General features: G+C 39.2%; 1 protein-coding gene across 1 annotated transcript in view; it reads left to right on the forward strand.

Annotated features, from left to right (window-relative positions):
* Nucleotides 1–9,516, forward strand: part of LOC127660508 (zinc finger CCHC domain-containing protein 24-like) — a 71,529-nt gene extending 62,013 nt beyond the window's left edge. Inside the window, exons 3-4 of the mRNA XM_052150790.1 lie at nucleotides 80–244; nucleotides 9,368–9,516. Of these exons, the coding sequence (XP_052006750.1) occupies nucleotides 80–244; nucleotides 9,368–9,481 (279 nt within the window). The 3' untranslated portion in view covers nucleotides 9,482–9,516. The remainder of the gene's footprint in view (nucleotides 1–79; nucleotides 245–9,367) is intronic.
* The last annotated feature ends 6,833 nt before the right edge of the window (nucleotides 9,517–16,349 follow it).

Consider the following 16,349-nt stretch of genomic DNA (forward strand, 5'->3'; position numbering starts at 1 on the left):
TCTGGTGACTGTAGATCTTCTGAGCTAAATTCTGTGTTCATCTAATTAATCAAACTCTCCCTCCATCATGTCCACTCAGGCCAGACCCAAAGGTGAAGGACTGACTCCATACCAAGGGAAGAAGAGGTGTTTTGGTGAATACAAGTGCCCTAAATGCAAGAGGAAGTGGATGAGTGGGAACTCCTGGGCCAACATGGGACAAGAATGCATCAAATGCCATATCAATGTGTATCCTCATAAACAGGTACAGTGAAATTCTTGTAACAGCTCATATAATATATCACTAAAAATAAAACACTAAAATAATAGATGCAAGTTTTTTCTAATCTGGGACTTAACTATAGGCCTGTGTGTGTACCATCTGTACACACACTGTGTAATCTTCCAAGAAGTTCTTGTGGATGGGGCCCAATGGGTACCCTTGAAACCTGAGACACAAACCCAAGGCATCCATCTATTCCAAATACCCCTTGAGAAGGGCTCCTTTTTCAGGAAGAATTAATAATCAGGGAAGCAGGCTATTTATAGCTTTGAATATATTTCTATTTTATTTAAACAGTTTCCTTTCAATTTAGTTTAGTTTTTGTTAGTTGTCATTCTATTATTTTTTTTTCTATGAAGTGCTGTTTTAGAGCTTTTCTTCAGTGCTTTCTATTTTATTTTATTTTATTTTTTCTATTTTATAGTATTTTAGGGCTGCCAAAGATAATGCATTAATGTTTAATGCCTTTAAATTTCTTTGGGCTGTTTGGTGTTACTGCTGTCTTGTGTAATTTATATGTGTAATTATGGCGGGTTGTAAAGGTTTCACATTTTATTAAGATCAAATTTAAAAGATAAATCCAAATAAATTCTTGGTCATTTTATTTATTTCTTTAATTTTGCCTTCAAGTTTAGTTACATTTTCCATGTTATGTTACAATTTTTTTTTTTTTTTCATTTTGCTTTAGTAACACGCAGTGTTTCCCACAGGATTTTGTGAGTGGGTGACTGTGGTGGATGGACCTCAGACCCTCTAGGGGGGGTCTGGGGGCATGTTGTACTTTTGAAAGTTAAATGCATCAATCTGGTGCAATTTGAGGGCAAAATTAGGAGGCTAGATCTATGAAGAACTTTGTGCTCTTGTAAACAATTTTGTGTTCTAGTAGTAATTTAATCATAAACACATTGGTTGTGTAGATATGATTTGTGATGAAATGGCAAAAAAGTCACCCACAAAGCATGGTAAACAAGATAAATGCAGTTCACGAATGGTCAAAACACAAAATCGACTAGAGCATACATTTAAGCCAGGGCTCGACATTAAGCATTGTCATGTGCTTGTACTCCAGACAACTAAATTGGTCATTCACTTGCCCGAGTAAAAGTTATTGTCCGGAGAGAAAAAAAGGGCATTTAATAACTACGTGTTAAAAACTTTAATGTTAGATAATTGGTTCCAGTGCATGTGTGTGTGAGCATGCGCTCATACAGCAGGGGGTGGGGTTGAGGCTGACGGACTGGGAGTGAGATATGCTTTGTTGAAGCAAGGGCGCAAAAGACAACATTAGAGATATTTTATGTTATAGTGTAAAAATATTTTTGGTTCATTATGAAACTGTGGTGGGCTGCCACAGCCTAGGTTATTAATGGGAAACACTGGGTTGTATTTGTTATCATCGTTGAACACAATAGTTAACATAAACTAAAAGTAAACAGTACCTTTACAGCATTTATTAATCTTGGTTAAAGTTAAAGGAATATTTCAGGTTCAGTACAATTTAAGGTCAATTGACAGCATCTGTGGCATAATGTTATTTTGACTTGTCACTCCTTTTCTTAAAAAAAATAAAATAAATTAATCAAGGTTACAGTGAGCCACTTACAATGGAAGTGAATTTGGCCAATTTTTGGAGGGTTTAAAGGCAGAAATGTGAAGCTGATAATTTGATAAAAGTGCTTACATTTATTCTTCAGTTAAAATTCATGTATTATTTGATCAGTAAAGTTGTATAAATTGTCATTTTTACAGTCGTTTTAAGATTTTAGGGTTTGTTGACACTACATCATTATGGCAACAAATTGTAAAATTGGCTATAATTTTGCACATTAGTAAGCGATTTATCATACTGAAATCATGTTTACATGCATATTTATCTCTTGTGGCTAATCTTTTGAAACAGTAAGTATTTTAATCTACAAATATTGACCCCAATTCACTTCCATTGTAAGTGCCACTCTGTCACCTCGATGTTTGCATTTGTTTCTCCCCTTTTCTCGGCAATTTGGTATACCCAATTCCCAATGCACTCTAGGTCCTCATGGTGGCGTAGTGTCAATCCGGGTAGCAGAGGACGAATCTCAGTTGCCTCTGTGACCGTCAATCCACGCATCTTATCACATGGCTTTTTGAGTGCGTTACCATGAAGACGTCGCGCGTGTGGAGGCTTCAAGCTATTCTCCACAGCATCAACTCACGACGCGCCCCACCGAGAGCGAGAACCACATTATAGTGACCACGAGGAGGTTACCCCGTCTGACTCTACTCTCCTTAGCAACCGGGCCAACTTGGTTGCTTAGGAAGCCTGACTGGAGTCACTCAGCACGCCCTGGATTCAAACTCGCGACTCCAGGTGTGGTAGTCAGCGGCTTTACTTGCTGAGCCACCCAGGCCAAATTTAAATCTTAATGCTAATCAATATTATGCCACAAATGCTGTCGATTGAGCTTAACTTGTACTTATATTAATTAATTAATTTAGTTAATTTCTACTTATACTAATTAGGTTTTTTACATTAAAAGGTTTATGTTAACATAAGTTATCTAACAATGAATAATAGTATTTTGATGAATTACATTACATAAGATTAATAAATGCTATAAAAAAGTAATTGCAAGTTCATGATACTGAAAGCATGAACTAATATTAACGAATAGAATGTAAAGTGTTAACCGTTTTTGTTAACGATAATAACACTGCAAAAGAGTATGGATACACTACACAGTAATGTGTAATGTATGAATAGAAACAATTAATGATATCATGATTAAATAAAGATGTCTGCATAGTCACTGGTTAACCATGAATTTAAGCAATACTCTACACAGTTCAGTGAAGTATGCATACAAATGGATATGTTTTGCATCTCTGATAGGGACACATTCGTTTCAATGAATTTTTCTGTAAATAATTTAGCATCCAAATGAATTTGCAGCCATTATACAGAAGGAGCTGTTGGCGAATTCTGTAGCTTTTCGGTCTCACCCACTTAACATGTTTCCTGCAGTAAGCGTGTGAGATGTGCAGCTCAATATATATCAAAAAGCCTTTAAGGTTTTGCAGCTTTTTCTCCTGTGCTGAAACTAAAGCAAATGTATGAAAATTCTGTTTTTATTGTTTTCTCACAATTCCAAGATGTGGAGTAATGAAATCATTCAATGCTCCAAATTTGTAAAGATACACTGTAAAGTTTATCTTTCCCAACAGTTCCTATTGGGTGATTGTGTGAAAGTATCTCTGTTGCACCAATACCGTGCTGTTGTATAAAATAGTCAGACTTGTGCCAAAATTTTCTTAGGGAGGTAGGCGTCTGGAGATCCCTGCTTTTATCATTTTCATATTTAATGACATGCACAGGAACTAGACAGACATCTTTACAGTATGAGAGCAGACATGGAACAGAGGTATTATATAAAGTCCTTTTTCATTTTTGGCTGGAATTCAGTGTGCTTATTAAGAGCATCAGACCATTGTAGCCAAATTATTAATTTGTAGAGGTATTAGACCTTTCCTCATAGTATTATTCACGAAAGCTTTTGACTCTTGAGCAAACACTCCCTTGGGTTACAGCACTGTCTCCTCCCAATGGCCCATTGTAACCTGGTTTACCATAATTCAAGGAGTGCAGCTGAGATGTACAGGAAAGAATAACAAGATTGTAAAATGATCTTCAAAAAGCAATGGGTGGGAAAACAAATTATTGCAGAAGTATTATTTGTGATCAACAGCCAAAAAGATTTGGCTTACACATATTCTCAACGTTTTTTACATTATGTCCAAGACAAAGATTCACTACAGTCTTCTCTCTCTGGTTGTCATGCTGGCTTTGTATCTTTGTATATATATTTGTATATATATATTTTCTTCCCGTGTTCGCATACCCTCGACGTCATTATATTCGACTATCATGGGTGTTGAGGCACGCCGGTCGGACGCTTGCGGGCTATCTCTCGCCGGGCTCGGCATCGTCACTTAAGAAGCCCTCTCTCCCCTCAAAGCCTTGTAGGACAACCTCCACTTTAGTGGGAAGGGCTTATCAAGCAGCAGGTCAGGCTGGTGCTGCTCTGCACACTATGCTGTTTTACAGGCGTACCAGGCTGACCCCTGGGCGACCTGAGTGTGGGTTCTGCGGCTGGCGACCAAGCTGCAGACCGCCTCGGTCCTGACTGAAGGGAGGCTCAAAAGCAAAGCGTGGCGAATCGTGCTCCTCCTCCCAGGGATTGGGGACAGTCTCGCCGCCCTCGCCAGCCCCGAAGCAAGACCCAAGAGAAAACCCTGATGGTCTTGCACCTAGATTAGGGGTAGCTCCCCTCGGGACGGTGGCGTGCTTCACTTCACCCCTCCGGTACCCCCTTGAAGCCCCTCCATTCCCGCCACCTCTTGGTGTTTCGGGTTGCAGAGGCTTCCATCAAAATTGGGTGTTTTTGCTGTTCCTGCATTTTATTCAGGGCGCTGAAACACCTGACAACCCTCAACAGGAAGTGTTAAAATATAATACCCATCTCAGAGATCCTGGCAGCGTGGAAACTCCTGCCAGATATATTCTTTTCTGTGGGTCTTATAAGAGCGTCAGGATTTAATTCACTTGCAGCTTTTCCGTGTTTCAGCGGTGTTCTCACTACCGTAAGCCGGTTTCTTTTTTGTAAAAAAAAAAAACTCAATCTCCTGGTTAAAGGGGCCATGGTATGTGTTCCCCTTCCAGAGAGGAGTTAGGTTATTACACTAAATACTTCCCGTTACCCATGGAGGGTGAGGGGTGGCGTCTGGCTTAGATCTTAAAGCTTGAACTACCCGTGGGTGTTCAAGTCCAAGATGATGCCTGTCAAGACGGTCGTGTCTCAAGCCCTACAACTCATTTGGCTGGTCACCATCGATCTTATGACGCACTTCTATACTTCCGGGGGCGAAGCCTTCCAGGGTCAGGTTCTTTCACCCAGCCTAGCCCTTTTTACCCGCACATTCACAATGCATGATGTAGCGCTGGCTCCTTGCGACTCCGGGGCATCTGCATTCTGAATTATGTAGACGACTGGCTGATCCTAGCACAGTTCCAGGAACTGGCAGTTCAGCACAGGGACATCGTCTTAGCTCATCTGTTTCTCTGGGGTTGAGGCTCAACGCCAAGAAAAGCGTCCTCTCTCCCACTCAGAACACTGTCAATCGGGGCATCGTATGGAGTTCAATCACAATGCGGGCACAACTGTCTGCCGCTAGTATTGAGTCCATTCAGATCACCCTGAGCAAAGTCAGGCTAGGTCAATGTTGCACTGTTATCAGTATCAGCGATTTCCAGGTCTCAGGGCTGAGCAGCGTCCACGGTGATCCCTCTGGACCTCCTGCTCATGAGACCATTTTTGCTGTGGTCAAAAGCCAGGGGATTTCTTCCAAGGGCCAAAACCCCTAGGCTAAATAGGGTTACGCGCCTCAGGCTTCGTTCCCTTTCTATGTGGTTCAGACCCGGTTTTCTGCCTTGGGTCCCACTCTAGAGTGCGTCTTGTTGTCGCAGGCTGCTAACGACAGGCGCCTCCCTGATGGGCGGGGTAGCGGCCTTAAGTGGTCGATCCAGCTTAAGGGGATAGGAGGGTCGTCAGCTCGGTTGTCACAGTCACTGTCTCGGGTTGATGGCTGTATTCCTGGCCCTGAAATACCTCCTCCTGAGGCTGCCATGTCTTGGTGCGGGTGGACAATACAGCGGTAGCCTCTTACATGAATCATCAAGGAGACCCACGTTCTTGTCAGCTGTATTTCTGACACGTTGGGTTCTCCTTAGGGCCCAGGGCAAGCTCCTGTCACTCAGGTCAGTTATATCCCTGGATGCCCGTATGGGAGCAGATTTACGGTCCAGACAGAAAATACCAACGGGGGAGTTAAGAACTCCACCCTAAGGTAGTAGCTATCCAGAGTTCGCTGGCCGAACAGGGCTTGGTTCTCGGAGCTAATCTCTTCCCTCAACGGCTCGCCTTGGGCGATTCCGAACAGGAAGGATCTTCTATCTCAGGCACAGGGCAATATTTCATCCCTGCCCCAAATTGAGGAATCTTTCATGTTTGGCCCCTAAGGGTACCAACTGAGGGACACAGGGCTCTCTCCGAGACCTTTTTTAAATGCCGGGCTTTTTCCACTTGGAACAAGTTTGGGTGAGATCTTAGGGCAGAAGAAGACCTCTTCGCCTCTATGAATAGCGCAATGTCTCCTCTACTTCTCCCTGAGTCACCCAGCCCCCCCTTGGGTCTGGAAGTTAAGTCACATACATGACCCACAGGGCATCTGTATGCGTTTCTTTCCCTGGTTTCTCTGCTCCCAGGAGTCTTGGCCAATGTTCACCAGCAAGGGTCTTGCCTCCTACTTATGGCGCTGCGCTGGCCGAACAGGATATGGTTCTCGGAGTTAATATCTCTCCTCTACGGTTCGCCTTGGACGATTCCGAACAGGGAGGACCTTCTTTCTCAGACTCAGGGGACATATTCATCCCCGGCCCGAATTGTGAAACCTTTCATGCTTAGCCCCTGTAGGGTACCAACTGAGGTTCGCAGGGCTTTCTCCTGAGGTTATCGAGACCATTTCAAGTGCTAGGGCTCCCTCCACTTGGAACTGATCTGGGTAGATTTTACAGGGCAGAAGAGGACCTCTTCACCTCTGTTGATAGCGCAATGTCTCCTCTACTTCTCCCTGAGTCAATAACCCCCCCCCCGGCTGATCGTGGTGGCGCATACATGGCACTAATGTGCCTGCATGCGTTTCCTTCTAATAAGTTCATATTACAGAACCAGCTAACTGCCAGTTTGCTTCAATTTTGGAGTCTCTGTAGAAAGAACTGTCAGCGGGCACGTGCCTCACCACTGCCAGGTTCTATGTGGCCTCCACTTCGGTTTGCCACGCCTCGGTGGGCGGGTGGGCATCCTTGCTAGGACCTCTTCATAGGGTAAGACCCCCCTTTTTAAAACCTCTAGAGTCAGCGTTTGGTAGACTTCTGACTCTCAAGATGGTTTTTCAAATGGCAATTACGTCTCTAATTAGACTTGGGTACCTACAGGCTCTGTCTCTTTTGCCGGCCTGTTTTGAGTTGCCCTAGGTAGGACCAAAAGCATTCTTTGCACCCTCACCCTGACTACCTGCCCAAGGTGCCTTTCGCAACCCCTGGCCAGTCATTCTCTAAGCCTTCTGCTCCCTGCCGTTTGTAATGCCAGAGCAGCGAAAGACTACTCAGACTTTGTCCAGTCTGTGCCCTTCAGAATTATGTCCACCGCATTTGCTAGTGGCGTAAAGTCAGGGCAGCAGTTCTTCACTTTGAAGCCGTGACCGAGTTGTCACTTTGGGTGAGGGACCTTACTGCCCGGGCCTACGAGGCGCGCGGTCAAGCTTCGCCAGTAGGTTTTAGGGCGCACTCTACCAGAGGGCTCTCCTCCTCTAAAGCCTTGGCTAGAGGTCTCCCTCTGCAGCAAGTTTGTGGTGCGGCAGGTTGGTCCTCTCCGCGCAAATTCATTAAACTTTTATAGTTTGGATGTTCTTGCCACTCTGGGCTCTTACGCCCTTGAGTTGACACCGAACAAGTATGTGGTGCGGCAGGTTGGTACTCTCCGCACGCATTAATCAAATTTTATGGTTTAGATGCTTTGCTACTCTGGGCTCTTATGCCCTTGAGTCGACATCTCAGCTCATGCCTGAACAAGTTTGTGATGCGGCAGGCTGGTCCTCTCCGCTCACATTCATCAGTTTTTATGACAAGTTTGTGTTGCGATAGGGTTCTCTTCGCACACATTCATCAAAATTGAATGGTTTAGATGTTTATGCTACTCCGGGCTCTTATGCCCTTGAGTCGACACCTGAAGCTCATGTCTGAGACCTCTCGCGTTTTTGTGAGTACACTGCACAACCGTAGGGGTCCGGACAGCCCCAAGTGCGGCGGCGTGGGTATTGCGTTCCCCTTAGCGCTTGCAGCGCAACATCGTAGTGAAGCTTTTTGTAAAGGGAACGTCTCGGGTTACATGTGTATCCCTTGTTCCCTGAAAAAAGCGGAACGAGATGTTGCGCTGCTTTGCCGCACTTGGACGTCCCAGGACTGCTCTTCAAAAAGAAGTATCTGACGACACCTGGTGACGTATCCATTTATAGCCTGGCCTCAGGTGCATCTAATGATTACATCAGCCGAGGCTATAAATTCCGGTCAATGTTCATTGACGTGTTCCACACATTATTCAGCTCGTAGCGCCTAGCAGCGCAACATCTCGTTCCACTTTTTTCAGGGAACAAGGGTTACACATGTAACCCAAGACGTTTTATTGAGACAGATATTGAACAGAAACAGTCGCCAAAAACAACAGCAGCAAAATAGCGCCCTCAACTGACTATTGTTATGAGCAACATGGCATAAAAATGTCTTTAAGCTTCAATAATTTGCAGCAAATACTGAGAACGTGAAAAATGATTGACAGGCAGAAATCGTAATTGAACAGCCCGAGGACACATTTTTGTTTGCTGTTTACAGAATCTAGATCTGTCACAGAACCAGTGAGATATCTCATGACATTTATTCAATAACTTCTTTCCATGAAAAAAATAAATCACTTACAGCACATTTAACATGATATTAGTGTGCTTTAAATGGCCAACTAATTATCTGTGTAATTATACCTAATTAACTTCTCTGTCTGTCAAGTTATATCCAACATATTGAAATATTTTTTTTTGTGGTAGTCAATATTTAGCCACAAATGCAGTTGATTGAGCTTAATTTGTATTGGACCTGGAACATTCATTTTTAAAGGATTTTAAAGGCCTATTCTGTGTTCAATATAAGTTATAATGATGATTACCACAAAAAAAGGTTTAGACTCGTCCATTTCTTTAAATAAAGCAAAAATCGAGGTTAATTCTTTTAATGTATTATTTGAGCTGTAAATTTTTTTTAAATCATCATGTCATCATGTAGTCTTTTAAGGGTTAGTTGACAATACATCATCATGGCAATGAAGTTTGTAAAATTGGCTATAACTTTAAACAGAAATATTTTATTTCAAAGATAATTGTATTTACTTTCCATTTTAATTTACAACAATAACTCTGGTTCATGCACTCCAAAGTGTGATTGACAAGTTCTTTTCTTCTCAGCGTCCTTTAGAGAAACCCGATGGCCTGGACGTTTCTGACCAGAGCAAAGAGCACCCGCAACATCTGTGTGAGAAGTGTAAAGTCTTGGGCTACTACTGCCGCCGTGTGCAATAAGGAGGGTTCCCTGAAGTCCCCGTTGTCTCCTTACTTCCTCTACCCCCCTTTCCCTTTGCTTTGCCAACCAAGCACTCCAAGAAAAAGTGAAAAGTGCCAAAATATTAATGTAAATATATCTAATGATAGTAACGGCTTTGTATATCAGCAGCATGCAACATATTTAGTCTTCATATGTGTATAATGGACGTTTGAAATTGTTTGGAACCGATGTCACTGACAGTATTTCTTTCCATACAGGACGCAATGAATTACCTCACCATTGCGTCCCCTGATTGTGTGTTTACAGACTTTCCTTTCATTCTCCCTGCCAAGTGAACTATGAGGATGTGCCGAGTGATAAAGGTGTTGCATTAGTTCACTCAGACAAGGGCCCAGTGTGCCTTTGCAGAGTTTTTTTTTGGGTCAATAGCACATCATATTAACTGTGAATTAACAGAGGGATAGTTGATTTACCATCCCTAGCTTTTGTGTCACATATTTATTTGTTATGTTTGTATATCATATCGTAGTGCAATGGAATTAACGAAACTGGGATAATTACATATGTTTTATATGTAGACAGATATTATCTAATCCCACCTCTTGCCATTAGAATCTACTGTAGAATAGAATTTTCGAATGCTTCGATTTAGCAGTGTCAGGTAGTTTATATCTTTCACATATATTAATTAATTGCCAAATGCTAGAAAATTTTGTGAAGCCGGCTATATGTAGCCCTGGAGGCACCCAAAACATTTTCATCGTGTTGTTGGCAACTATGCAAAATCATAACAATTTATGGAGAGTCATTAATTCCTTTACGTTGTCTAACTGTCGCTAAGTTGTATGAAATGTGTGGATGTTAAAAACAAAGCCATGGCTAGCTGACATGCGGAACTGCCTTTATTGTCCTTTGAAATGTGATCATGACTTGTTGCCAGAGAACTGCTTAGATCGTCTTAGAAACCCAGGTAAAAAAAAAATGCATACAGGGGTCAAGCGTTGAGATTTTCGGTCCAGGTGCTACCATTTAAAAATGGTTCGAAAACCGTTCCTTAACACAACACCTGTTTTTACTGAGTTATTTGCCTCAGGATAGAGAGTGTATTTGAATTACACATCTCAGATGAACCAGTGCTCATGTATCTTATATGAACACTGCTCCGAAAAAGGTTAGGCCTTCCTATTTAGGAGTACAACCTATATATCTTTACAATATATGGTATGCAAACATTTAAAATGATTCATTCACAAAACTTAATTCGACTAGAGACCCTTGCACTAAAACATGTTTTAATTAACTAAATTCTCTGCAGTTTACACAATCATTTTGAATGTGCATCTGCATATTTCAGAAATGAAATCCACCTTAATGGCTTTTTGGTTTTATTAAAGGGATAGCTCATCCAAACCTTCCCAAATTAACATTCTGTCATCATTAAATCACCCATGTTGTTCCAAATGACTTATTTTCTTCTATGGCTTAGTCACCCTTCACTTTCATTAAATGGGGAGCAGAAGAAAAAAAGATGCAATGAAAGTAAATGGTACAACATTCTAACTAACATCTTTTGTGTTTCACAGAAGGAAGTAAGTCATATGGGTTTTGAACAACTTGTCGGTAAGTAAATTATAATTACTCTGTGTGAACTATCCCTTTAAGCATTGCCTAATGTCTATGCATTAGTTGCAAACATAACTGTTGACTGGCAAAAGTTGAATTACACTCCGTTTATACTGTGATTTTTGGGAAATATTTTCTGTTTGAGTGGACGATACATGATTGTAAAGGGAAAAGAAGGATAACGTAAGTAAAGCTGAAGAGTCTTTAGAGATGTAATCTGAAAACACTTTGGGTACATTTGATTAGTCAGATGTATTTGAGAGCATTATGATGGGAGCACGTTAACATTTGGATGGAAGGAAGTGTCTACAGGATAAAACAGCTCAACTTTGTGCCATTTACCTCTTGTTATGGCTTACATCAAGTACTAATTGGTCATATTTGACTGTGACCCAGGATCACCTAATATTAAATGTAGCTTTTCATGTTTGGATGGTAAAATGCAGATTTTGTGAGAACTTTTCTAATTGAGGTCATAGCATTGTTAATCATAGATGTAAATATGAAGTTGAATGCATTTACATGGTAAATGCAATGTGTATAAATGTTTACTTAACTTTGCAGTCCACATATTTTGTATTGTCTGAATATTCTTTAATGTTTCAAACTCAGTTTGATATTAATCTTGTCAGAAGGGAACGTCTAGTGCCTTAGTTGAGTAGCACGGTTTGTTCATGAAAAGTCATCCAAGGATTGGAACAGATTGGATGGCTGAAAATGTAAACCAGGTAATTATTCTTTTTGCTTCAGTAATTAAGTTGGAGACATTACAGTATGATTTTGCCATTTTTATGGTAAGTTCATACAAACCATCATCCGCTAGATCACTGTTGAATAAAGATCAAGGCTGTCTCTGTAAGTTGACGCTTCTTTATTCTCAGAACACCATAATTGTTTCTTAGTAACTGTATTTTTCACAGTGTTCTGGTGTTGCTAATAGCTCCATTGTGCTTACATTCTTACATGCCAAGGTTTACTACAAGCCTCATTTAGGCTGGAATGAGTTACTCTACTTTTTGATAAACACCATAATGAACGGCGTAATGTAAATAACCAGTAAAATGAATGATCGCCCATAGCTTTTACTTGTAATGGTTTCCTTGCATCTTTAGGATTCATTTCTTTTATTTTTTTAGTTATGTCAACCTGAATAGATGATCTAATGCACAACCGTCGATCAAGGCCTTATTATAAAACTCTCTTTATTAGTTCAAAATAGTTGCATTGCACTATATACAAAAACTGTTTCCAGATTTCCTCATTGACTTAATGATAACCAGCCTGAGTTTTGTAAATGTTGAAGACAGATATCCACAAATGAGATTATTGTTTATTTGTTGCGAGCTTCCCCTGATTTAGTGTCCTAGTATGTTTTTTGTCTCTGCTTTATTGAAAGAAAGACAGAGCTTGTGGTATGTACATGCATTTAAAACTAAGTAATTACAAAGTGCTTTTTTTTGTGCATGTGTTTGTCTTGAAAAACATATACTTGACTTTTATAGTTTTATATGTTATTTTATATTAAAGGTATGTGTATTTTGGAAACAATTTAGAAAATGAAGATTTTGGAGCAATTTGATATCCAGACAATATGTTTTTTCCCTTACAAAGATATTAAAGTATTTTGTGTATATATTCGATTGCCATCATTATCAAGTTAGCTCTTTCAAATGTTATGATGCAATATTAAAACTGTATGTGGAAAAAGGGCAAATTTCTGAGATGCAAAAGAGCTGGGAGTTGTTTTTTTTTTCTTTCTTTTGTTGTTTTGTATTACAATAATCTTTGGTTATATCCAACAGAAATATTTATGGAAGGGTTTTGTTCTTTTTTTTAACAGTTCAATTCTTTTTTTGTATAAAATATGCAACAAATGCTACTCTATGAAGAAAATAGTGATGACTACATAGAATATTATTCAAAAGTTGGTACATAATTATTATGCCCTTACAAGCCATTTTATTTGTGTTTTGATGTTTTAGATGTTATTGGTATATAGTAACCTATCACAAGCATACATGTGTGTTTAGAATTACTGTCTGCTATACAGCATGATTGTTTTGAATTGCAGTTATAGGAAAGTTGTAACACATTTGTTCTAACATGGTAGAAACATATTAGAGAACGCCTCGCACACTGTCATAGGGCCTTTTTTACTGAGATGTTTATTCTACACAAAGGAGTGGGGTAAAGAGCAAAAGATGTGACTAGCTCCATCGACCATATTGCTGAATTGCATTTACAAACCTTTTACATTTACTAAATGTTATAGTAAATTAGGCCCATACTGTATGAAACTGTGAGCTGTAGTTAGCCATGTCTCCAGTTACTGCCAAGTCCAGGAATGATGTTGAAATGTTTTTTTAATTTGTAAAAATGGAAATATCTAAGATTTGTTTTTGTTTTTTTTCAAACAAGTGTGGGACTGAAGTTTGCATGTGCATGTTTTTTTTAAACGATTCAAGAAATGTAATTGTGCAATGTATTCTTATTCATTTTTAATTTTTGGTGAGATATCTTTTGTAGAATAAGTCTCTCTAATAGTAAGTCAATAATAAATGCCTTTATTCACTACTAGGATAACCAAAACCATTAATCCAGTACCAAGTTACTGAATGTACTGATTTAACTCTCATGTGACAAATTAGAAATTAATGTTTATAATGTCTGTATAATATTTGTCATGTGGATCATATTGGATTGGACCGAGTAACAGAAAGGATTGAAGAAGGAATATATTAGAAAGTGAAGAGAGATCAAAATCTGTTGCTCAGTGTCCATGAAACGGCATTCCGATATGTGCCTTATTTGATAGTTAGGAAAACTGAAGACTGTGCTTTTAGAAGTTTGTTCAATTAAAACATGGACTCTAAATGAACCAAGACTTTGAGGTTTTATTTCTTTCTCCTGTGTATTTCAGTTGAGTTTGGCCCAAATGTATGTACAGGCTGTTTTTGGATTGCAACACACTTGGCACATCTCTGGGTGTTGGGAAACTCAGTCCATTTTAAATCAGTCATGCTGAAGGCAGTATGGACTTATTAATTATTTAGATACGGTCCTCTTGTGTAATTGAACACTAAGTCTGAAGCCTTGGGGAACACTTGTCATTCTGATATTAGGTTAAATTATTGTTGAAAGGGCTGAAGAGCGTTTCTTTAAGTTTAGAGATCTCCGTGAACTATTTGCCTCATCTTTGCAACAGCAGATGTGTATTTTTTCAGTCTTGATCTAATTACTTTTAACGATTGTAAACATTTAAGGGCTGTATGTGTATGGTCGTACTTGGCAATGGAGCTGGCTTTTCTCTTGAAGCCAACTTTAAGTAATTGGCCTACACATTTCAAATCCCTTAAACTTCACAAGAGGGTGGAGGCCCAAATTATATCAAGTTTGTTGCAACAATGCAGACTTAAACAGAATGAGAATGTCTCTATAGCAACATTGCAATCTGAGAAGTCAAACAAACCAGTTGTGAGTTCAGACCCCATATGGTTTCATTTAGGAGTGAGCACTGTTTTTCCACAAAGGTTCATAATTTACTTTCATAAGGCATTACTGTGATAAGCTACACCTACACGCCACTGAGTGCTCGTTTTCATTTCAGGGTAAGTGAATGTCGATTCTGCCCTACAAAGTTTTTTGATTGTCCACCCAAATGTGTTGTACACACACACACACACACACACACACACACACACACACACACACACGGTATTGCACTAATTTGGTATATACATTAATCTGGGCATAGTTGAGCCAAAACCATCTGTCACAAGAAATGATCATTTAAGAGGCCCCATTACAGTCATATCTCAATTTTGACAAAATGGGTAGTTTTGTTTGCACAGCAGAATTGATACAGCTAATGGCTCTCAAAATTTTTATCAATCTTTAGAAAAGCTTTATAAAAGTCTCCACAATCAACATTAGTGTTTTATTAACATGTACATGTTAATGTGGAGATTCCTGTTAAAAGTTCCACTTTTGAGGTGGAGATTTTTCTTAGCCAAACAGGATGTCACATCCTGCTTTAGGGGACAAGAAATCTTGTCACTGGATAGTCTAAAAAAAGGCTTGGGATCATTCTCTGGTAGATTTAAAAAGCATGCCACGCAACTATATACTGCTGCTGTTGTAGCCGGCCCTCATCTGGAAAACTGCCTTAAGTCATTAAATGGGCACAGGATACAAATATCCTGAAAGAAATTCCATATGTCACAACCAGATTCATATGTAATTTATTTATTTAAAATACCTCCTGGGTTTTTCTGGACTAGTTCTTAGAAAGTAAACAATCTTCATAAAGTTTTTAATTTTTAACTATATACTTCCCCATGCCATTTGACCCATAAGCTTGTGTAGTAAGTAACAACTATATTTAATTAGTATCACACTTACTTAGTAAGCATAAAATTTCTTAATTAATCATTAATGAAAATGATCAATAATATGAAATAATCATTAATAACTTACAATATATGGCTAGTTGGCGCAAAAAGCTTCCATGGACCTTTTCTTTAATTAACATAAAAATGTAAGTTTAAATATTATTTGAATGTATGAGAAAAAGTAGGAATGGGCATTTCGAGTAATTTTGTAGTCGAGTACTCGAACACATAAAGAAACAAGTAATCGATCACATAGTTAAGTTCAACCTTCAAATTTATAACCTGTTTTTCTTATTTTAAAAAATGAGCATATGCATAAACAACAAGATCTAGATAAAAAAAAATGAAGTGTTTTTACAAGTCGAATATTTAAAGTTGAACGAGTACTCGATTAATCGTCAAGATTTAAGTGAGAGAAGCAGTTTCAATGTTGCCCACTTCAGGCAAAGGCAAAAAGACAAATTAAATGGTAATATTTAAGTAATAATTTTACTAGTCGAATATTTAAAGCTGAGCAAGTACTTGATTAATCGATTATATGGGCAAATCCCTGAGAAGAAGTGTATATTTTAGATGCTGTTACTGGTCATTTCATTTAATTTTTGAACATTTTTAATCACCTTTTTATATTAAATGGTCAAATGAATGTCTAAAAGAACAAATATTCCATGTAGTCTCACAATGAATATGGGGCAATAAATGATGCATGCATAGTAATTATAAATAATTAACATAATGCCGTTTAAAATATTTTTAGATTCATGTCACACCGCAGGACATGTCAATCTTCCAAAAGTACTAACAGTAGTACAATTTTCATATCACAATACTTTCAGAAGTTTCAGTAGTGAAACTCTTTCAGAACTCTTCC

Source organism: Xyrauchen texanus, chromosome 20 (genome assembly GCF_025860055.1).
Source record: "Xyrauchen texanus isolate HMW12.3.18 chromosome 20, RBS_HiC_50CHRs, whole genome shotgun sequence".
NCBI classification, from domain to species: Eukaryota; Metazoa; Chordata; class Actinopteri; order Cypriniformes; family Catostomidae; genus Xyrauchen; species Xyrauchen texanus.